Source organism: Sceloporus undulatus, chromosome 1, assembly GCF_019175285.1.
Source record: "Sceloporus undulatus isolate JIND9_A2432 ecotype Alabama chromosome 1, SceUnd_v1.1, whole genome shotgun sequence".
In the NCBI taxonomy this organism is placed as follows: Eukaryota; Metazoa; Chordata; class Lepidosauria; order Squamata; family Phrynosomatidae; genus Sceloporus; species Sceloporus undulatus.
In genome coordinates, this window is record NC_056522.1 from 319,394,644 (window position 1) to 319,417,891 (window position 23,248).

The window sequence follows — 23,248 nt, forward strand, 5'->3', positions numbered from 1 at the left end:
GCATATGCTGTTCTCATCATTTTGTAAAGCCACTAGAAAAACGGGTTGGTTGGTTTTAACAGAGAAACATGAAACATTTCTGAGGAGTTTGAGGGAAGGAAATCCCTCTTATTCATCTGACAGGAAGTGTGCAGCAGAATTTTTCAGTTTTTCTAGATTTTTAGTTTTTCTAAGTCATCTTTTTACATATAAGATGCATAGTAATCACACACCACCATCTTATCAAATAGGAATAAAAGATTGCTATCATTCTACTACAAAACAAAATGTTATGCAACAAGAGGAACTAATACACTTTTAATCAAGAGAGAATTAAAAGAAAATACTGTTGATTTAAAGCTTAGAATAGAAGAGTGAATGCACTATCCCCTCCCGACATGACTTACTGAATTTTCACTGACATTTTTTTAAAAAAGAAACCTACTCTAAATAACAAGGCTAGGAATAACAGGGACATTTTCATAACAGTGAAAATATTTTATTTTCAGTTAATACAGTAATATTTAGTGTAGACATTAAAGCAAATAATCAAGAAAAGCAAAAGGACAATAACAAGGAATACTGACTGATTGTATATTCAAAACAGGGAACATTCCACCTTATTGCTATGCATAAAATCCATCTAATTTATTTTTTTTAAAACCATCCTGCAGCAAGAGCAAAGCATACCAGAATCATTAGCTCCTCAAAGACACAAAAAAGAGAAACCCAGCATTGCTTCCAAGCAAACCCTAAGGTTTCCAAGAGTTTTGTGGCTGAGGAGGGAGGTTGCAGTATGTTCTCTTTGTAGTGTCAATTGACCCTGGCTTATTTTGCCTTTGTTGCTGAGCTCTCTTTCATCTTCTACATGTTTAGAAAGAAAGCCAAATTGTTTGGACTAAATCCCTGTTTGACCTTCACAAATAAGTATTAAAATTCATTTAGCTTCCTTTCAAACTCCAAAAGAGCCCCCAAAATTTCTATGGAAGGTATCTCTCAAGTGACACATCCAAGTTTGCCCTAAGTACAATCAATTTAAAATTCACCTGGCAGCCCTTGTTTAAGAAATACAGAACAGTTAAGAAGAGCTGGAATAACAATGTAGTAGACATTGTTCAGCTTGTGCAAGGAAGACCTAAGGTGACTGGGTTTTTTATTACAACAGAAGAGGCAAACAGAAGATTCTGATTACAACAGAAGAGGCAAACCAGCTAGATTGGACAAAGGAGACATAGTTTTAAAGCCATCAGAAGTGCCAAGCCTTTTTCTTAGATCTATTTCTCAGATTCTGCAGTCTGTTCTCTGAACTTCTTGTGGGGGAAGTTCTCATCTTTCTGACAAACTGTGCAGTAGCTCATTGAAAGCTATACAGACAAAATACTGCTAAGGACTACAAATAAGCTTTTGAAATACACAGTGGCAAAAATCCTTCTTTGGGTCAGTTTTAGAATTGGGAACATGCCAAGCCCAGCTATGACAAAAATGACGGATGAGCTCCTCTCATTACAGCTCCATTGTTGCCAAACCAGAAGTTTTCTAAGCCTGGCTTCAATTTCTTTTCTTTCTACAGCAAAATTAATTATGGCCACCCACTCATACTGGACAAATATCCACCGTAGACTAGAATTGCTATTAAGCATTCAGCAATACTTTCTTCCTCTGCTTGTGTTCCTATTCTGCTAAATACACTATACAAATAAATGAAAGCATTTTGCCTTTGAGACTTCTAATGTAACTAGCCAACAACTGCCTTTTCTAGAGGTTTTCTTGCATGTTTCAGTTTGGACATATGCCCTTATCCTCTTTGCTTTTCTCTCATAAAGATGCACAGAGTGCATCAAGTCAATGAAAACTTAGTAAGGGATCTTTGGGGCTCTTGAATACCTGCCAGTTTGTCCAAACCTTCTCCTGCATTGCACTGCACCAGGATAGGCAACCTGTGGCCAGCTGGACAATAGTTCCCTCCACCTCTCACCACTGTCTATCTTTGCTGGAAGTTGGAATTGCGCAATATCTGGAATTCAAATCTAACAACATCTGGAAAAAGTCACTCCAGAGGTTCCACTCCAGAGCAGGATGTGAAGGGCACCTATTCAGTTCTGCTGTCAACCTCCTCAGGACTCCATAGGAGAAAGGTAGAGGGAGGGTTCTTCCTCATAAGTGGTCGGGTTTCAAAACTACTGAGATTCCTGCTAATGTGACAAGTGCTAGAGTAAGAACCTCTCACCAATGAAACTCATTGAAAGCCTTGGGCCATTTGCTCTCTCTTAGTGCAACTCTATCTTTTGAAAATTACCATTTTGTGCTACAACTTCCAGGACCTCTCTAGCTGCTGGTGGGTCAATCCTACACAGGAGGAGTCCCAAAAAGTAACTTTCTTAAGCTCTGCTCACAGATTTGTTAGGAGGATAAAAATGAATATACACTGCATGTACTGTATAGTATTAGATATAGTATTGTACAGACTGTACGTAGTGTATATTGACTGCTTTTTAATCATGTAAGCCGCTTTGATTGCTCTTGTAGCAGAAAAGTGGGGTATAAATAAAAGTTTTATTTATTTATTATTTAAGAGAACTATATATAGAGAACCTTGAGGAACTTTTGAGCAAAAGTGATAAAATAAATAAATGAATATGAGTCAACAATAAAGATATCATGTGTAAGAGAAGATTTTCTCAATGTGGCTAACAATGGCAGCAAAGTACAGTCATAATTCAAAATAATCTCCAATCCTTATGAGAATAAGCCATTTCAAATTGCCTAGCAGTACCTAGAATATTATTGATAGGCTGCCTAAATGGTTAGCAATTTGGGGGCTTTTGAAGAAACAAGGAAAGAAGGGTATAGGCTCCAGGAAAAAAAAAATAAGGCAAATAGATCAGGCTGTCTTCCTCTGCAAACAAGAGAGATCACCATTTGTGAATGTCCACAGCAACCAGTTACTTGACATTCTTGGGAGAGCATCTGTTGGTTCATCAGGAGCTAAAAATCAATCTCATTTTCTCTGAGATATATATCCAAGTTCAATATGCTACAGAATCCAATTATTAAACACACACACACACACACACACACTTATCTCAGTGCAAGAGGAAGAATCATAGAAACAAATTTAATTAGCTGGGATGGATAAAGAATATTCCCACCAGCAATGATTTAAACCAACACTACTGACATTCACTATAATTGGAGAGCATTCAGGAGACTCCTATAAAATTCATCATTCCATTACATGACAGATCTAGCAGAAGTTGTACCTTTAGGTTGACAACCTGCCATCATTTAAATACAACCCTCAATGACTCACCCAGCAGGGTAGGCAACAAGTCCACTTTTTGGGTCACAGGCCAGTCCTCTGCCTCCAGAGACAGTGATTCCCAACACTTTTTCCAAGGTGACCTAGTGAATTGAAAAAAGGAAAACGTGATTCAGAGATACAATCAAATTTTCAGGTATCTTCTCCTTAAACCAGGAGTGAGAATCAGGGAGCCCTTCAGCTATTGATGAATTGTCATTTCCAGCATTCCTCACCATTGGCAATGCTGACTAGGACTTCAATAAACTCCCGCTTTTAATATGTAACATTTTAATATTTATGTACACAATGAGTACGACTTCAGTGAACACTAAATGATACAAATGGGCCATACCAGAGAAGGCCCAATTATTATTATTATTAACCTTTATTTATGAAGCGCTGTAAATTTACACAGTGCTGTACATGCAATCTTTTTAGTTAGACGGTTCCCTGCCCTTGGGCTTACAATCTAAAAAGACATGACACAGAAGGAGAATGGAGTGGTGGAGGGAAAGGGTAAGAGGTCCAGCAGTTCCTCTCTACCTCCAAGGCCTGGACCAAGGTAGATGGACTGGAGGGAGGGCGAGGCTTCATAATGGATGGTTAATCTTCTTCCAGGGAAAATACATACTCTCAAGTAGGATAATGCATATACAGTACATAGCAATACAGGAAATGGTTTGATAAACAGGCACCAGAAGAACATCAAATAGTAAGCAACAATTATGCAATGCCTGGGAAGGCTTCTCTGAACAGGATGGTTTTCAACTCCGTTTTGAAGCTGGTTAAAGAAGTGATGGCTCTTGCTTGTGGGGGAAGAAGGTTCCAGGAGTGAGGGGCAGCAAGTGAAAAGGGGCGAATCTGGGATGGGGCAGAGGAAATCCTGGGCTGAGACAGCAGACCTTGACTACCAGAACGGAGGGCCCGAGTGGGAAGGTGAGGAGAAAGAAGGTCTGAGAAGTAAGGAGGGGCCAGTCCATGGAGTGCTTTAAATGTCGACAGGAGGGGGAGCCAGTGAAGGGATGCCAACACAGGAGAGATGTGGTCAGAGCGGTGGGTGGAAGTGATAATGCTTGCAGCTGAATGCTGAACAGAGATTAAAGGACGGAGGTGAGAAAGAGGAAGCCCAGCCAGAAGGACGTTACAGTAATCAAGTCGTGAGACCACTAGGGCATGGACCAGGATCTTGGCAGTAGAGGCGGAGAGATATGGTCGGATTTTGGCAATATTGTACAAAAAGAATCTAGAAGCCTTGGCTCTGTTCTGGATCTGAGGGATACACGACAGAGAAGAATCAAAGATAAAACCAAGACGGCGGGCTTGCTGGACTGGTTGAATAGAGATGTTGTCCACAGAGACAGAAAAGGAGTGTTGAAGGGTGGGCTTAGGAGGAAAGACAAGAAGCTCCGTCTTGGACATGTTGAGCTTCTAACACCGATGGCACATCCACTGCGAGACGGCTGTGAGGCAGGACGAAACTTGCTATTCAAGCCTTGGAGAAAGGTCAGGGGCGGAAAGATACAGCTGGGTATCATCGGCATACAGATGGTAGGAAAAGCCAAAAGAGATAATGAGTTTTCCTAAGGACAGTGTGTAGAGAGAAAACAGAAGGGGACCCAGAACAGAGCCCTGGAGAACTCCAACAGATAAAGGAACAGGAGAAGAAGTCAGACCCCCTGCAACTACTGCAAAAGATCTGCCAGACAAGTAAGATCTAAACCAGTCAAGAACAGAGTCTGAGAACCCAAGGTCAGAGAGTATGTCAATTAGGAGACAGTGATCAACAGTGTCAAAGGCTGCAGACAAATCAAGAAGGATGAGAACAGAGTAATCCCACGCCTTCATACATAGTATTGCTTCCACTGTTGGGACACAGCAGGAGGCCTCTCCAGCATATGTGTGTCCCTTCAAATAGCATGTTAACTCATGGCACCTAATGAGCTTCATAGGGTTTTCTTAGTCAAAGAACACATAGAGGTGGCTTTGCTAGTTCATTCCTCTGAAATATAGTGCCTGATAAAAAGCTACAGATTGTCAAGTTGTTTCTGACTGTAGGGGATGGTGCTCATCTCTGATACTAAGCCAAGGGAGCCAGTGTTGTCAAAGACAACCCATGGTCATATAGCCAGCATGACTGCACAGGACGCTGTTACCTTCTCACCAAAGTGCTACTCATTTATCTACTTGCACTTTTACATTTACTTTTACTGCTAGGTTGGCAGAAGCTGGGACTAGTGATGGGAGCTCACTCCATCACGTGGCACTTGGCTCTCAAACTGCCAACCTTGTGATCATCAGAGTCAGCATTTTAACTGATGAGTCACCATGTCCATGTACCTGATCATCTCTCCTTAAACTACAAATACCAGGATTTGATAGGATGGAACCATGTCAGTCAATAGTGAATAACAGTATTACATTTAGGTAGTGTAAAAAGGCCCATTATCCTTGTTCAACAAAGGCCGTAGCTTGCAAGACATCCAAGCTGATCCCAGGTACTGAGACTCAAGTCCTCCAGTAACAGAAATGGATCAATGAGTACTTCCAATGTAAGCATCTGAACCCTCAAGGGAATACAATACTATCTAGGGCAGGTCATTTATCCAATTCCTGGACCAGAGAACCACCAGTTCACAGAGCCTTCATTCCACAGAGCCTTATTGAGATTCGATTTGTTTATTGGCCCTCATCTTGCCTGTTTACAATATCAAGGCCCCTGAACAGCCCGTACAGACACCAGTGGCAAGGATTTGCCAGTGCTCTTTCTCCTTCACTTGTACTGAGTGACTTTTGTGACCCTTACTGAATGTAAACATGTATTATTTCTCTCATACTTCACCAAGCCATTATTTTATTCGGCTGAATGTTGACTCTCTTGTTTGTAGTTACAGTAATTGATCATATCTTTAGTTAAGTCTCCAAAAAGCCTGCAGGGATGGGTGATACATTTATAAATCTTCCTAAATGTAATTAGCCACCCTGTAGAAATCCCAGCCTTCCAAAAGAGGAAAGCCTCTCACACACACCCTTACGAACAACCTGCAAGGCACACCTAAATAAGACCGTGGGAGCACATTGCACAGATTTACTCACAAAGACACCTGATTATAACTGGGTTTCCAGCAAGATCATTTCCCATCCCCATAGAATTTCTTAAGACTCCCATTTGCATATTAATAATTTGGCTGGATTGCTTCAGATCCAAAGTAGTGGCCTAAAGGGTTCACCCATCATGTTATTAAGTCATTTCTCTCTGTGTGAGAGACGGATGCCTTAAGGAAGGTAGGGTTTGTTAACAGTCCCTCCCTGCCTCAAATTGAGTATCTCTTTGGAAATATGTCCTTCAGAAAATCAAAACACAAGCATTTTCCTATAGTAGAAGTTTATAAGATAGAACTTTCTGGATAGAATACAAGTAGAACTGATCCTACAGAACCAAGAGGAAGAAGCTGCCAAGGAAAAAAAAAAGTAATGGTGAAGAAACATTCTGGAGAAAGTCACTGTCAGGAGCAGACTGCACAGAAGGGATTCCAAACCTCTCCAACTAAGCAATCACTACCTTCATCTTCATGAGGACAGCAGTAGTGAAGATGTTCAAACAGGAAACCAGCAACAAGAAATACCTCATGCCAGGAAAGGAGTCAAGATAACCACCAAACACAAGACGAAAAGAAAGGTGCTGGTGGTTGGGGACTCACTGCTCAGGTGTATAGAGGCACCTGTATGCCAGCCAGACAAAACAAATCAGGAAGCGTACCAGGGCATGTATCCAGGATGTCACTGACCACTTGCAAAAACTCACCAAGAACTCAGATCAGTTCCCCTTTTCTTCTTATTTAAGTGGGCATCAATTATTTTGCCAAAAACACCTTTGAGATTACCTCTGACTGTGAAGCTTTGGGCAGGAAGCTGAAGGGCTTTGAAGCACAGGTGGTCTTCTTGTCAATTTTGCAAGTGAAGGATAGATTACACAAGGATAGGGAGATACAGTCGGCCCTCGTTATCCGCAGGGGATCCATTTCGGACCCCTAGGTTGACGCCATAATCCAAAGATGCTTGAGTTCCATTGTCTCCAATGGCCATGCAGCCACACCACCATTAGAGACAATGGAACTTCAATGAGGGTATGTGCACATAGCCATGCTGCCATTAGGGACAGCCCCTGCTGTCCCCAGTAGCAGCTTGTGCACACAGCCACACCACCATTAGAGACAATGGGACTTATTGTCCCTAATAGTGGCACAACTGCATACATGTACTGCCACTGGGGACAACGTGGACTTGCCATTTATACATGGTTGAATCCATAGATGGCAAGTCTATGATACCAAGGGCCAACTGTACCAAAAGTGAATGATTGGATATGTAGACAGTGCAGACAGGAAACATTTGATTTCTAGGACCATAGTCTTCACTTCTTAGACAGAGGACTATGTACTGGCTTCTTATGAGCTGTAATTTACCAAGTATGAGAAGAATGCCTCTGGTAGTAGCAAGTATGATCAAGAGGGCTTCAAGGATTAGAGATGATAGCTCATATACCAGTTCAAAGGCAAGCTCTAAACACAAGGATGTGAATTCTAGAGGAAAAGCTGAGGTTGAGAATAGGATTCACAGAAACAATAACAGTAAATTAGTAAGTGAGAACAAACAAAGTTTCAAATGTCTATACACCAGCACACAGAGTTTCAGAAACAAATAAGATGAACTTGATGACCTAGTGCAGGAAGATAAATATGACTCATAGGCATAACAGGAACCTGATGGGATGACTCCCATGATTATATTATATCTGAAGGTTAACAGATTCAAAAAGAATACATGTGGGAGTAAAGGAGAGGGAGTAATGTTATAAGTCAAAGACAAATTCAGTTGTACAGTAATCCATGAAAGTGATCAGAGTCGACAAGTTGTAAACATTTGGGTAAAAATGAATAGAGAAAGAAATGCAAGCAATATTGTGGTAAGAGGATAAATTTCAGAAACAAATCTCAGAAATCTCAAAGATGCAAGAATTAGTAGTTATGGGGGACTTCAATTACATGGATATCTTCTGGGAGACTAATTGCTGAGCATAGACTGTTCAACAAATTCCAATGTACCTTGCAGATAATTTCCTATTTCAAAGGGGAGTGGTAGGAACAAGGGAATTGGCAGTCCTGTACTTGCATCCATGGATTCTGCATCCAAGGATTCAACAAATCATTGTTACAACATATTGACATACACAAAAATTCTTTAAAAGAAACCTTAATCTTGCTGTTTTATATAAGGGATGGACTGGGGATTAAACAACCTGTTGTGTGAAATGCATAGCATGCAATGAAAATTTGCTTCCTTTTTCACTGGTAAATTAAGCACACCATGTGCACATGTGGAACTTAAGACATTTCCTTTATCTGGTTTTCCCCCATATCTGTCCCTTAACGAAGTGGGGGAGATCACTGATAACCTCCAAACAACTGCATCAGAAGAACAGAATCAGATCTTTTTGATCCCCTTTAATCAGACATGTAGAAAGGAGCAAGTTCCATCTCCTTTAATTAGTTTGAGTCACCACTGCAACAGCAAAACAGCCAGTGTCACTGTTTCAGATGGGTGTCAATGGGATCCCTCTATCATTCAATCTATTCAGATTTTGAATGATTTGGTGGAATGCACTGATTTGTATTTTACAACTGCTGAGTTTAACAAAATAGCTTCTCCATCCTTGAGTCTTTAAAAAAACCTCTTTCTAAAAAACAGTAAAAAGGGTGATTCATTCCATCACATTGGTCCATGCAATCAACTATGTGGAGGTTATGTTTTGTAAAAGTTATAAAGGTTACCTTTAAAACAAATGTGATGTGAACCAGACTGCCTGCCTAAGGGGGAGCCAGCTGCCATTTTCAAAACTGTGTGGGTACATTTTCAATAGTAAGAAATAGCTTATAGTCTTTCACCACTTTACAAAGAATCTGCCTCACTGTAATATGCAACCATTGGATTCTTTCAGGAAATCATCATCTGCTTCTGGGGACAGACAATACCCACCAGGCTTTTCAGTAACTTCTTACAAAACATTCCTGACAAATCCCAATGCACAGCAAGATCTGTAGCAGCAGTAAACATATCCCTTGGGTCAAAGGATGTAATGCAGTCAGTAACATAATATTTTAAATTCATAATAACAACATATAGGTCAATGCACATGTTGCATACTGAAAGTACATGGTGATCAGTCATTGGAAAGAAATATCATTACTCTGCTTTCAGTGCATTTTTACACGGGTTGAGAGATACTGGAACCCATAACAAAGTGCTTTCCTCCAGTCATTTGTGTCATTTTACTCAAAACCATGTCTTGTTCTATTGCCTCTTAGGCTGTAAATGAATGATATTGTTGTGTGCCTTTAAGTCATTTCTAATTTATGGTAATTCTAAGGTGAACCTATCACAGGGTTTTCCTGGAAATATTTGCTCAGAGGGAGTTAGGCTTTGCTCTACTCTAAGACTGAGAAAGTATGACTTGCTCAAGGTCAACCAGTGGGTTCTCAAGGCCAACTAGGGATCCAAACTCTGGTCTCCAGATTCATAGTACAATACTGAAACCACTGCACCATGCTGGTTCTCTAATGAATGATATACAGCATCACAAAAAGCTGCAAGCTTAGTTTGTCCATACTGAGACAGAAAAGGCGAACATGCACTCCCACTTGCAATCCTATTACCTTCCAGTGTTGAGAGAGCAATCGCCCATTCCAGTCTTAATAGCATGGGAGCAAGCATTCATTTACTCATTCATTCTGTCACTATTTGCTCCGTGGTCAAAAAGGTTTGAGTGCTTTTGAAAGCTATACCTCATTCCTACTGCTGCCCAGTGTTCTCCTCCAATCCAGTCTTTGTTGAAGAACAAACTTCAGTGCAACATCTTTATAAAAGTATTAGTTTAGTCAAATGGTTGTGGCTGCACAGTGTGCAATACCTCTGCAAACACTGTCACTTGCAGGTGGATGAAAGATGAGCAGGGAACACGTACAGACATTCTCTGATCTACAGAGATCAGACATGCAGAAGAAAGAGTACAAGCGGTTTCCAAAATACACGTTATACACATGCACTTTTAGCATTAGAGCATCTGGTATTTTCAATGACAAGCCACTAAGCATGATCTGCTAGGAATGGAAACTACTGTATGTCCTTGTTCATCCCTTCCTTCATAGCAACTAGAAACAGCTACATTTGGGGAGCAGATAGCAAAACATGCAATACCACAGGGTACAATTTAGTGTTGGAATGTACATCCCAATACTGCTGTACAACAAAAAGCTCAAGCTATTACATCTAACACTGCTGGGCTTCATTTGGCACATTCAGTTTGGAAGACTAATTACAGTGTGCTATTCTATGTAGGAGGGCTGTCAGCATTTCCACTGTAAAGCTTTCATTTTGGGATTTTATAACACAGCTGTAATATATTCACATTAGGCTAAGGCTAGATTGGTAGAAAAACTGGCTTCTAAGCAGATTTTTTTCTCTTTTACATAGAAAGAGAGAGAAAGAAAATGCAAGTTTTACAAGGCTTGGTGTTTTCAGCTTTGATCACAAAGATTTGACAAGGAAATTAAAAGTGGAGAATTTTACGAACTGTAGTATAAACAATAGGCAGTTCCTCCATGTACAGACAAATATTTTTCTCTCTGGTATTTTCCCAACTGAAACAGATTCTTTTTTGCAAAGTCTTAAGACACATTTGTTTTTCTGTAATGGATCTTTGTCTTCTCCACCTACAGTTTCATTCCTTCTCTTGGGAGTCAAGTATTCAGCAGATATATCCAAGTAAGAGTACTAATAATTAAAATAGGAATGAAGCAGGCATGCATGGCAAGGCTGTTTAAGGAAAGAGTCAAATGTCTAAGGCAGCAGAGGGAAGCCTTAATGTCTTGAAATCTACTTTGAGAGAGCACACTTACCAGCTTGTTTATTCACTATTTTCTGCTTTGTTTTGTTCCATTTCCAAAGGCACACTCAATGTAAGAAATGGTTGGAAGTACCAGAATCAAACTTACAAGTCCTTTCACATAAAAACCCACTCCTAGTCACACTATATTTATAGCACTATGATTCCACTCCAATTGCCATGGCTATATCCTAAGGATTTCTGGGATTTGTAGTTTGGTGAACCACATGAGCTTTCCTGCTGATAATTCTATACTGCAAATCCCAGGATTCCACTGGATCTTGCTGTGGAAATTAAAGTGGACCTATACCGCTATATCTGTGTAGTGTAAAAAGGGCCAAGTGTTCTTTTATAAACTTGTTTTGATCAGCAATGTTATTTCTGTTAAAACAAAAGTTGGAAATTCTTTGTGATCTACTTCAGATCACCTAGGTATTTACCAGTAAAATCCTATCTTAACCTATACCAACCCCATGTTTAAATTGCTGAATGTATTATCTGGTTGACTGCAGCCCATGGTATGCCTATATCTCTATTATGCAGCTACAGTACTACTTCTGATACAACAGGTTTTTCAGGATTTTGAAGTACTTCTACAATCATTGAATGATTTGACCAGTGAGATACTACAGGAACAAATTGCTAATACTTCCTCTTATTGGTCAGATTATTTGTGCATCTAACTCAGTATTTCCTACTACAACTAGACCTTCAACACAAGGAGAAAAGATCACCACCATCTTTCTAGAGCTGAAGGAACATGGCACCACCTTTTGATGATGCTTCACACAAACAGATCTGTAATTCAAAAGATTGGAAAATAGGAAGACAGTGCATGTCAAGGTAAGAAGGTGCCTGAGCTAGTGAGAAAGCCAACATCAAACATACACATCTGAGCCTCAAATGGATGGCCCAAAAGGATCGTCATCAGGCTGATCCATGGGGCAGGGTGTGCACATGATTTACTGATCTGATGTTCAAGGGTCTTGTCAAAACATTAAATGTTTGACAAATTTTAAAAATGGATATACAGCACAATCCCTGTATCCGTGAGGAATATGTTCCTGGACTTACCATGGAAACATGAAACAAATAAACAAAGCTTCATTTATATAGCATTTCATACCACCTAAGCAGTGTCTAAGCAGTTTACAATTGTTAGCTAATTGCCCCCAATAATCTGGGTACTCATTTTAGTGACCTTGGAAGGATGCAAGCCTGAGTCGAGCTTGAGCCCTTTTGCTGGTATTGAACTCACAACCTTGTGGTTTTGAGTGAGTGGCTGCAGTATAGGCATTTAATCACTGTGCCACCATAATGACCTCTGCTGAAATTAATGATTTTTCAGAAGAAGCTGACAGAAGAACTGCACTAGGGGACCTAAAGATTCCTAGAAGGAACATATCTCGAGGCATTTTAGGTCCTCCAGGGCGACTTCCACCAGAAGCATACCATAGAATCACACTACAGGATCTAGAAAATGCCTAGAGAGAACATATCTTTTCAGACATGGGTAAGTGAAACCACGAGTACCAATTGAGCAGATACAGTGCTCATACTGTACTAATTTCGTATCATGACTACAAAACTAAATGCATTTATAAGACAGCAAGTCCCATTAAATTAATCTGAGTAAATTCAGATATGATTAAACTGTAAATAACCAAAGACTTCCAGTGGAATTTGATGGTACATACCTCCAAAAACAAATTTGGGTGTGGGTATGATCTATCTTCAAAAGAACGATTTTCACAAATCACTATATTGTCCATTGGCTAAAGACACCTAACCACAAATATCTGAATATTCAAGTGACCCTCAACATGAACAACATTTATTATTATTATTATTATTATTATTATTATTATTATTATTAAGCTTTATTTATATAGCGCTGTAAATTTACACAGCACTGTACTTACAATCTTTTAATTAGATAGTTCCCTGCCCTCAGACTTACAATCTAAGAAGACACGAAAAAGGAGAAGGGAATGGTTGTGGGGAAGGGGATCAGGTCCTGGAGTTCATCTCTCCCTAGTTTTTTTAAACAGCTAGTTTCTTTAAAACAGCTAGTTTCTTTAAAATGTGACAGAAGCAACAAAAAAAGTGGGGGGAGTGGCACAAGCTTTAGAACTTTTACATTCTTCATGCATGAGGGAGACCAAATGAACCACAGGCTGAATTGGTATCTCAAAGCACTTCCTCACCTATCAAATTTAAAACACTCTGTGTAAAGGGAAAAAAAACCTCTGCTGATGACTATACTTTGCATAGTGACAGATAGCTTTTCCCTCTCGCCATCACATTCAAACCCAAATGTTATTTACATTTTCAGTCTCCACATACACCCCTTCCACCTCAGAACTCTATAACCAACCTATTTTAGAAACATTGCAGGAAGAATGTGCTGTGAATTTGCAAGAGGACTTTCAGCATTATGTTGCATAAAGCCACTACTGTGCTATCAAATCTCACACACACAGAAAGCAGGGGCAGCTGTGGAGGAGAGGGAGAAGGCATTTCTAATGCAAAACGCTGGCAAGTCTCTCTCCCAACAGTTCTGTCAGTTAACACTGTAATGTCTGCGTGGGTGCACCTGTCAACTTATCAAATAATCTGAAACATCTAAAAGTAATACATAAAACCATCCTGAAGAATGAAGAACAGAACAGAGACAAAATGTAAGGAAAGATTTAAGAGAAAACATGTTCCTTGTTTATCAACTTCAGACATGTTTCCTCCCACACTTCCCATTCATTAGGCCCAGCGCTTAGCCATGATGGTTCTCACAGTTCTGGTTTCAGACAACACTCCATATCCTCTCCATCCTATTCTAACCATTTTAGGAGTACATTTCTGATCCATTAATCCAAACTGCTGGGACTGTTAAACTGACACAAGCCATTCCTCAGATACCCAAGCAAGAAGTAACTAAGCTTTTGAGGGAACAGTCCCATCATTTTATTTATTTGTTTGTTTATTCATTTGAGGGAGGGAGATTTAAAAAGGCATATGAGGAAGAAGATTAGGATCCAGCCCATATTCACAATTTTACTCCCTGGAGTATTTTCACTTTGCATTGCTGTGTGTGTGGCAAGAATACCACTGGTATATAAACAAGTAGTACCTTCAGTTACACCTGCTTATGTATTTTGGGAGACGTTGTGCAAAGAGAAATCCAGTATTTCCTTATGCAATGCCACAGGTGTACAATCACAATCAATTCTGGCTGCCATTTCACACCCAGGGAAGAAGAAATAGCCTTATGATGGAGACAGAAACATCTCCTGCTTCCCCAAGTGAGTAAGAGAAGTCAGAACACAACCAACTGCATTCCCACAGTTGGATCAGTGAACATGAAGAAAAGGCTACAGCCAGCCCTTCAGCTGACCAAAGAAACAGAGGAAAGAAAGAGCAGCCTTCACCCACGCCCACATCACAGAATGGCATAAATGCACGGTGGATATTTGGATCCTGACAGCATGCTTATTGGACTTTCAACCTGCTTCTTCTTCAGACAGATTCAATTCTGATAATTAGAGGCAGGTGACATCATGACAAAAGCTGCAGCTTCCCTGATAGATTAGTCAGTCCTCAAGAAAGGTACCCTTTTTATTCTAAAGACTAAATTCTCTTCCCCATCCATTGCTCCATACACTTGGCTACCCCAAGCAGGTGTGCTGCTTTCTTCATGCATATGTATAAAGATGTACACAGTGCTAATCACATGATGCCATGGATCTAGTCTTGACTGCTCCCCATATACATTGTTACTTTAAAACAAAAGCACAGAGGCATCTCATTTGACCTTGAAAATGGGGCATGGCAAAAAGCAGAGCAGGCAAATAGCTTCCTAGAGTATGTCTTCAAGATGCTCAAATCAGTGTACCAAACTACTTGATACCTAAACTTGTGTTGAAACATCATACAATCCCCAGTGGCCAGCTGCTGGCTACTGCTGAATCCAAGGAGCCATAACCTACTGCATATCACAAGGGGCCCTGCGTGGCACAGTGGCATATATGTGCGGAGGAAAAGCTCCATACACCTATGCCATCATGAGAGTAAATCCCCATACCAAGCACACAGCCATTGGTGTGTCAAGGCATGACAGAGTCACACTAACCTAGTAGCCCTATCATTCCTGATACGTTCTTTAAAAAGCTGGTGGGGATATCATAAGCCCACCAGGCTCATCCAATTACATATTTCTGGCCTATTGTTGCAAGGGAACTTTTTAGTGGGCTTTCCTTTAACTCTCTCTCTTTTGGTCTGAGTTGGCAGAAGTACACAAATGAATTTCCAGCTGATATCCTGTGGGTCAGTTCATCTTAAGCTATCTGATGTAGGAGACCAGCAACATTTCTTTTTCACCTCCTGTGAGAGGGACCACTATCACATTGGTGTTGGTTGGTTACAATTGCTTCTTTCCTGGAAGCTCTCCAGGGACTGGTAATAGATCACTCACAGATTGGCACTGGTCTATTGATCACCACTTTGAGCAGCACTGCTCTGGGTAACTAATTCAAGCTCTACTGCAGGCTAGAATCTTGACTCCAGATGGAGTGGAAACAAAATATAACTAGGTTATTCAACCACAACAAATTCAAAACAGAAACACTTGTTCTGGGCTTCTCCTAGCAATTCAGTCTCACTTCCATGTGAAAGCTTTTGTATCAAGAGCAAGTTGCCTGCCTGCAGATTAAAAGAACACTTCTGTTCACCATTTAATAGAAAATACACTAAACGAATTAACTCCGAAACCAAAATGTTGGGATAAAATTCAAGAAAGCATCTGGAGGAGTTACAAGAATGCCTGAAAGACAATTCCTCTGTGTAACGTTCAATCATTTTAAAGGACTATTTGGAATCATTTCCGCAAGAGCAATAAAGAAGATAGGATTTACTACTGTTACTCACTCCTTGGCTATGAAACCTCCCTTTTCCTCTACTGATATTTCCTTTCCCATCAGAATACCAGTGCTTATAAGAAACTAACATAGTCAAGGAGCAATTGACTAAAATATTGGGTAATATCCACCTGGGTACTGCTAAATGAATTGCACCTTTTCTACAGAACTAGTTCCCCTCCTTAAATGACAGTTGAGATGGCTGTGCTTTGTTCCTTTTTTTAAAAAACTTTTTATAAATATCCACCCAACTTCCTTAAACTGGAATATCATCTTAAACACAAAACCCTTTTAAAGGCAGGGGGAGGAATCAACTGTATCAAACTAACTGCATGGATATAAATTATAATAGAGTAATTCACAGTGGGTTTGATGCAGCTTCCTATCACATGGAACATTTAGCTGAATTATGTTCTCCTCCAAACACTCCTATGGATACAAATTGGGACAGTGACAATTTACCAATCACTATGCAGCCCCCACAGTCATCTCCCTCACTGCTCCAAGAGATCCCCAAAACTACAGAAAAGAACAGGGGGAAACTCACTATGGGGTGAAATACACAGGCAAAATAAAGTAACTTTCTGCCACTTTGAAGGCACGGGAGTGTCAGACGATGCACAAGGCAAAAGCGGTTGGAAGGGAAACAAAGCTGTGCTCTGGGACTAAAAACCATTCTTGCACTGGCATATAAATGATCCAGCGTTAGTGTGAGACTACAGCAAAGCAAAAACACAAACGTCAATAATGCAATAGATGTAATTACCACATACATAAAACAGAAAGTACAGCAGGGGGGTCATGGGATGATGAGGGGTGAGGGGGGCATGTATGGGGGGCATGATTGTGCTTTGCCACTGGGTACATCAATGCTCTGATGCACAGTACAGCTGGTGCACTGTAGGTGCCATTGTGTGGCTGATCATATGGGTGGCTGTCCAATGGAATGGAATTTGAGTGGGAAGAGAGAGGTAATTGGAGGTCACTGATGGTGTGCTTGTACAATGGTGCGTATGAATGGTGGGCAAGCTGCAAAAAATAACAGTGGGTTTTTGATCCACCTTAGGTGAGGGTGGTTCAGACAATGGGGATTCAACCCACTTTAAGATAACACAGGATGGAGCCACTTTTTCCTGCCTGTCTGCTCTGACCCTAAGTTTGCCCCTATCCACCCTACCACTGAGATTCCTCCACTGAATCAGAAACCCATTCTGCCCTTCTGCACCCACAAGAAGAAGGGACAAAGTCTACATTCCCTCTTTCCTCTGTAGCGCCTTATGCCCTCTAGTATTTGAACCAAAATGGATCCGCTCTGTTTCCAAAAGAGGACTCCCCCAACACACCCAAACCTTCCATGGATCAAAAGAGTTTGTCATTTGTGGATGGCTAAGTTAGGACTGAATCCAACTGAATGGAGTACTTGCTGTAAGCACAAACTCTATTCTAAATTAAAAGATAGAACAGTGGCACCATTATTCTGTTCAGTCCTCAAGGGACTTTCAGATGCAATTTTTACTAAAGAGAAGCTATTGTAACAAGACCAACTTCCCAGCTTGCTGAAACTATGTGTAACTAGATTCAAGAATGTTATTCTTCTCTGGGAATCAGGAGGAGGGGAATGGACTAGCGCTAATAGAACACATGCTTTATATGCATTTTGGCCTAAAATCAATTGCTAGCCCAGTTAACATAGACTTATTAAATCAAATAATAAATAGAAAGTCGACATTTATGAAAATCGTACCGGCTCAATGGATTTACTCTAGCTGCATCTACAGCAGTTGGACTTAGGCCATTGAGTCAATACCTGACAATCTAAGATAAAGGAGCACAGGAAGACTATCAAGACTGTTGCATGAGATCTTGGAAAACCAATGCCAAAATAAAGAGTACTAACTAGATGGATAATTTCCCAATAAGATGTGTCATTAAATGTTTCCCACCAATCAGGATATTGACTCAACAAATTTCAGAAATTCCACCAGAAATGTTTTTTGAGTCAGTAGCAAAAGGTGTGGGGCATCCAAGATTAAAAGACTGCTGAACAAGAGAGCAACAGAATCAGATATGGTGGTGTGTTTCCTAGGCTTTCTCAGAACAGGGAACAAACCCAATTCATGCAGAACTCTGAATGTTTCCAATTCCCTGCTTTTGAAATAAATGCAGGCTTTTAAAATCCCAGTGTAAATACAAATTAAATGCTGCACACCCAATATACAGCACTGGATCATTTTTTTAAAAAAAAACCCCACATATATTGAACACAACAGTCATCTCATGCACAAGCCAATAAAATGTTACCACACTACAGTGTATATACTATCAACCTTTTAGAGAGAAAAGTTCCCTTTGAAATGGTATAGGCATTTTCCAAAGTGTTCTTGGAACACCTGTTTGTAGAGATCAAATGCAAATTATATATTATAAGTGGTATCAATGCCAGGTGCAGTTTTAACAACTGTACATTACTTTTAAGCATGAAGATGCTAGCTTTTAACTTTAATGTGTGGACTTTTCCTTCTCAGTGACTGCTTCAAAGTAGGGTTTTAAAGTTCTGAAATAGTAGAAAATGACATCTGTTAGTTTTACTGACTTGAGCATTCTGCTAATATCTCATTTCAGTGGTTATATGCCATTGACTTTTACTTATTTTCCCCAAAAATAATATTGGGAACTACATGGTGATTAAAAAAGAATGGTATAAAAAGTAAAATTGTTCTGTCAGTTTTGCAACATTTTTTTTTAAATTTACGTGTATAAAGGAGGTCCCAAGGCTTCTGGCTGCATCCACGCTGCAGAAATAATCCAGTTTGATACCACTTTAACTGCCATGGTTCAATGTTATGGAATTCTGGGAACTGTAGTTTGTTGCAGCACCAGAGCTCTACTCTGGTGCTGCAACTACAGCCTCAAAGTCCTGTTAATCTCATTCAGGTATCCTTTCTCCTGACATATGACCACCATCATAAACAGATTTGGGTAGCAAAGTCCCTTTGCTTTATGTTACTCTCCAGTCAGGGAAGCCCAATTCTGGAATGGATTATTTGAGAAAAACACTGACTTCTTCTTATTATTATTATTAGTCTTTATTTATATAGCGCTGTAGACTTGCTCTGGATTGGAGGCACAGGAAAGTATCTTCTTGATTTCCAGCCTCTTTTTCACTGACCACCTAAGGAACTTGAAGAAGACAAGCAGACACAAAGAAAAAGTGCTATGTTAGAGGCACTGGCCTGAGCCAGCCAGTTATTTCTGCTTTTGATTAACTGATATGTAAACAAGCCCTTTGCCTAGATATATGTTTCCTCTCTATGTATGGACCACAATTAACCAGAAATTCTCTAACCACAGGTCCTGTTTTCATTCATACCAGGACAACACAGTTACCAGTTTCAGAACAAGTCAGAATTTTCACCCAATTCTAGCTTCTTCCCAAACTGGCAGCCAGGTTTCCAATACTGAGGAAACTGGAAATGAAAACTCATGACCATATGTCCTGGTTTCTTTGAGGTCTATGCACAGGCAAATGACCAGTTCATATATGCTTTGATAACAGCTGTAGCCTAGCAGAGGTTCTTTTCTTTTTGCATATGCATTTTAACACTGATCTTTAGACCCCTACCAAAGCACTTTCCTTAATTACCTTTCCACAGGCCCTGCATCAATCTTAGTCTCAGCTGCAAACAACTTCCTCCCTGCCTTCCTTCCCATTGAATAAGCTTCTTATGAAGGAGGGGTCATTATCTTCAAATGACCTTCCAACATATAAGACTTACAGCCCTTCTTACATCTGTTGTTCAGAATAAACAATACAATGCATGAACAAAGAAAAAGAAATCTGAGATGCCTGAAAACACTAGATCCATCTAAAACACAGAAGTGAGAGTCAGCCACCCAATATTTGTGCACCATCACTTTCCACAGTGTTATTTGTGGCACAGATAAGAGAGCCAGGTTCTAGTTTTTTATATAAAAAAAAACCTGCCAAAGCAAACCTTAAAAGCCTGAAAAATCCAAAAGCTGCCACAACTGTTCTTCCAGAGTCTAGCTTGATCTGGAAAGTCTACGTGTTTTAAAAGAAAAAGATATAGTCAGCCCTCCACATTCCTTGGGCCCCCCATAAAATGGAAAAAAATGTGAATAGCTCTTCACCCCTCAAACCATATTTAACACACACATAAAAAATTACGATCTGTGGATTCAACCCACCACAGATGCCTTCAAGGAGGCGGAGTTCCTTCGCAAGACAAGTGAGTGGGTGGTGGGGCTTGTCCCTGCCTGCTTGGTGTTCTATGTCATTTTTAATATAGACTTATAAGCAGTCTCTCCATCTTGCAAAGCTAGCAATTCCTATTAAAAATGGCACAGGACATCAGTGGAGGTAGCAGCAAATAATCTGTGAATAATCAGATCTGCAAATGTAAAGTGTAAAACTTGCAAATGTAGAGGGCCAATTGTATTTCCTAAAAATGCTCTCTAGGAGAGATGTGGGGGAGCAATTTCATCACATTTTTGGTTCCTCCTGGGACCAGTTTACCTCATGGTTAGAACAGGCCCTGGGAGGCCCCAAAACATGGCAAAATTGTGCCCCACTGGACACGTTTAGCAAAAGACATTTTTAAAATTAAAAATGGAGGAGCTGTGTGTCACAAAATGGCCTTGGGGATGCCCATGAGCCACACTTTCTCCATCCTGCCTTAGCATTTTTCACTTGGATTCATGATTATCCACTGCATCAGAAGGCCATGTATACAAGTACTGCTCAATGTTCCCCTCCCCCCTTTTATACTGGGTTTCACATTTAGTCTGACCCCTCTTGCTGTGTATTTTAGTAATGTATTCAAGGAGCTTGTATCTCTTGTACAAGAAGTACATCTCACCTTGGAAAATCTGGACACGCACAAGGCTGAGTTAAGGGGGATGGGACCCTGGAGCAGTTGCTGCTTTTGTACAAGTAAGCTGCTTTTGTACAAGTAAGCAAGTTCTCTCACTGAAGAGCCAGCTTCCTACTTCGGCTTGGCTGAGTAGTCAGGCAAGAAAGAGCCTTTTTCTGAGGCTAAAGCCAGCTCCTTTCGGGCCTAAAGAAGGACTCATCAACAGGCATTCTTCCTGTAACATATTGCAAACCATACAATCATATGCCAAAACATATTAGCACATCTGGAGATATTCTTGCAGCAGCAGCTAAGAAAATATTAGAAGCAGACTAAGCCAACAAGAAAAAACTATTTAAACAAACAAAAATAGCATTAGCACTTAAAGGTAAGAGTGATTAAACACCAAATATAAGTATCAGGTTGAAACAATTTGGAATATATTTCTTCCAGGCCTGGTTTATGTACTTTGCCATATGTACTTCCCAGGGAGGGAGGCATGGTGCCTCTACTGAAATGGCCCTGCCTCTGGAGCTTGTTCCTCGATGGTAGCCCCACAAGTAGGATTTCAGGGGACAGGTGGTGCTCTGATTAATTTAATCCCAAACTTATTGACACTTTGTACTGGGCCCAGAAATGAATTAGTAATGCAACTGATATAAAATAGATGTGGTATACAGTGGCATCATCGGGTATGTGGGAAGTGTGCCCTCCACCAGGTGACAACCCAGGAGGATGATATCCGGTCTGGCTCTCTGCCAGCTGCAGGGTGTGCAGCCAAGCAGTAGCAGGTGCACACAGCTGTTTGCCCCCCTGCTGCCCTGGCTCCCTTCACTGAGAGAACCAGGACAGTGAAGAAAAAGATGAGGGTGGCTGACAGACACATACCCCTACTGGCATCCATGCTGCCCTGACTCCCTTCATTAAGGGAATCAAGACAGCAGGGAGGAAGGTGAAGGTGGCGGATGCGTACACACCATTGCTGGCCTCCCCTCTGCTCAACAGGAGGGAAGCATGAAGAAGAAGCCCCAACCTCTCCCCCTGCCTCCCCTTTGCTGCCTCACTTGCCAAGCTACTCACCCCCAACAGCCCTTTCCAGGTGTCACCAGGCAGCAAATTACCAACCAACAAGAGGACAGGGGAGGGAGGGAGGGGGCACTGCATCAGATGACACCAACCCTACTGATGCCACTGGTTGTATATATTCTAACTGGCAGGCCTGCAAAAGCCATCAGGCGGTCACATTCTGCACCCTATTAATCTTCTGAATCATCTTCAAAGGTAACCTGGGCCAGATTCACACATAATAGTAGGCCAGAGTTACAGAAGAATTCTAGCTTATCCTTTACAAGCAGCACACTCATATATGCTGGTTGATCATGCCTCTTTCATGGAAAAGCAGCTAAACAAACCATGGCTGTTCCGTCTACGATAGCAAGTAGCAATAGCATGTACTGTATATTTCTATACCAGAAATATGCACTTAAGCACTCCCTAAGCAGTTTACAAAGTGTAAGTTAATTGCACCGAACAATCTGGGCACTCATATTAGCGACTTCGGAAAGCTGCAAGCCTGACTCAAGCTTTAGCCCTTGACTGGTATTGAACTCGCAACCTTGCGGTTTGTGAGTGAGTGGGTGCAGTACAGGCATTTAACCACTGCACTACCAGGGCTCTATTTACTATGATGTGAAACATGATTTCTGGTTTCTTCCTCCCCCAGTAAGCCAGAGTCATAAGCCAACAATAAAGTAGAGTTTGGAAATGTTTGCCTTTTTGGACTATAATTCCAAGAATCCCCCAATTCATTTAGCTGCTCCAATGTGTAGAAAGAGCAAAGCAGGAGTGAGCAAACAGCATGCACCAGCAGTCTGGCTTTTTCACAATATGCCAGAATTCTTCAGTTGTCTCAAGAAATGTTTAGTTTCTTGATGAGGCCTTTGTACAGTCATAGGGCACTTTGCTATCTTTTAACTAAGAAGATGCAAGCCCTCTCCACAGTTAACAAAATAGTCAGAGAGCATTATGAGTCAGTAAATGCACACAGTGGAAAAAGAGGAAGATATAACCAGAGCAATTATTTCCAGTTATGAAAATAATTGTTTGTTCTGCACAATCATGCCCACACATGCTTTACATTTAAAATGGGCATAACCACTATCATTTTTTGAAACTTGATTATGTTTGCTAAGAATTAGAAGAATAAAAGAATGATATTTTTTTTTAGTGCATACATCTCCTCATG

The 23,248-nt window shown here is 40.6% G+C and overlaps 2 protein-coding genes across 3 annotated transcripts in view; both read right to left on the bottom strand.

The window, feature by feature from the left end:
• The window catches only part of JMJD7 (jumonji domain containing 7), a 266,369-nt gene that overhangs the window by 128,368 nt on the left and 114,753 nt on the right, over positions 1-23,248 (bottom strand). The window lies entirely within an intron of this gene.
• Positions 1-23,248, bottom strand: part of MAPKBP1 (mitogen-activated protein kinase binding protein 1) — a 154,320-nt gene that overhangs the window by 100,412 nt on the left and 30,660 nt on the right. The window contains exon 3 of the mRNA XM_042466693.1: positions 3,290-3,381. Within this exon, the coding sequence (XP_042322627.1) occupies positions 3,290-3,381 (92 nt within the window). The remainder of the gene's footprint in view (positions 1-3,289; positions 3,382-23,248) is intronic.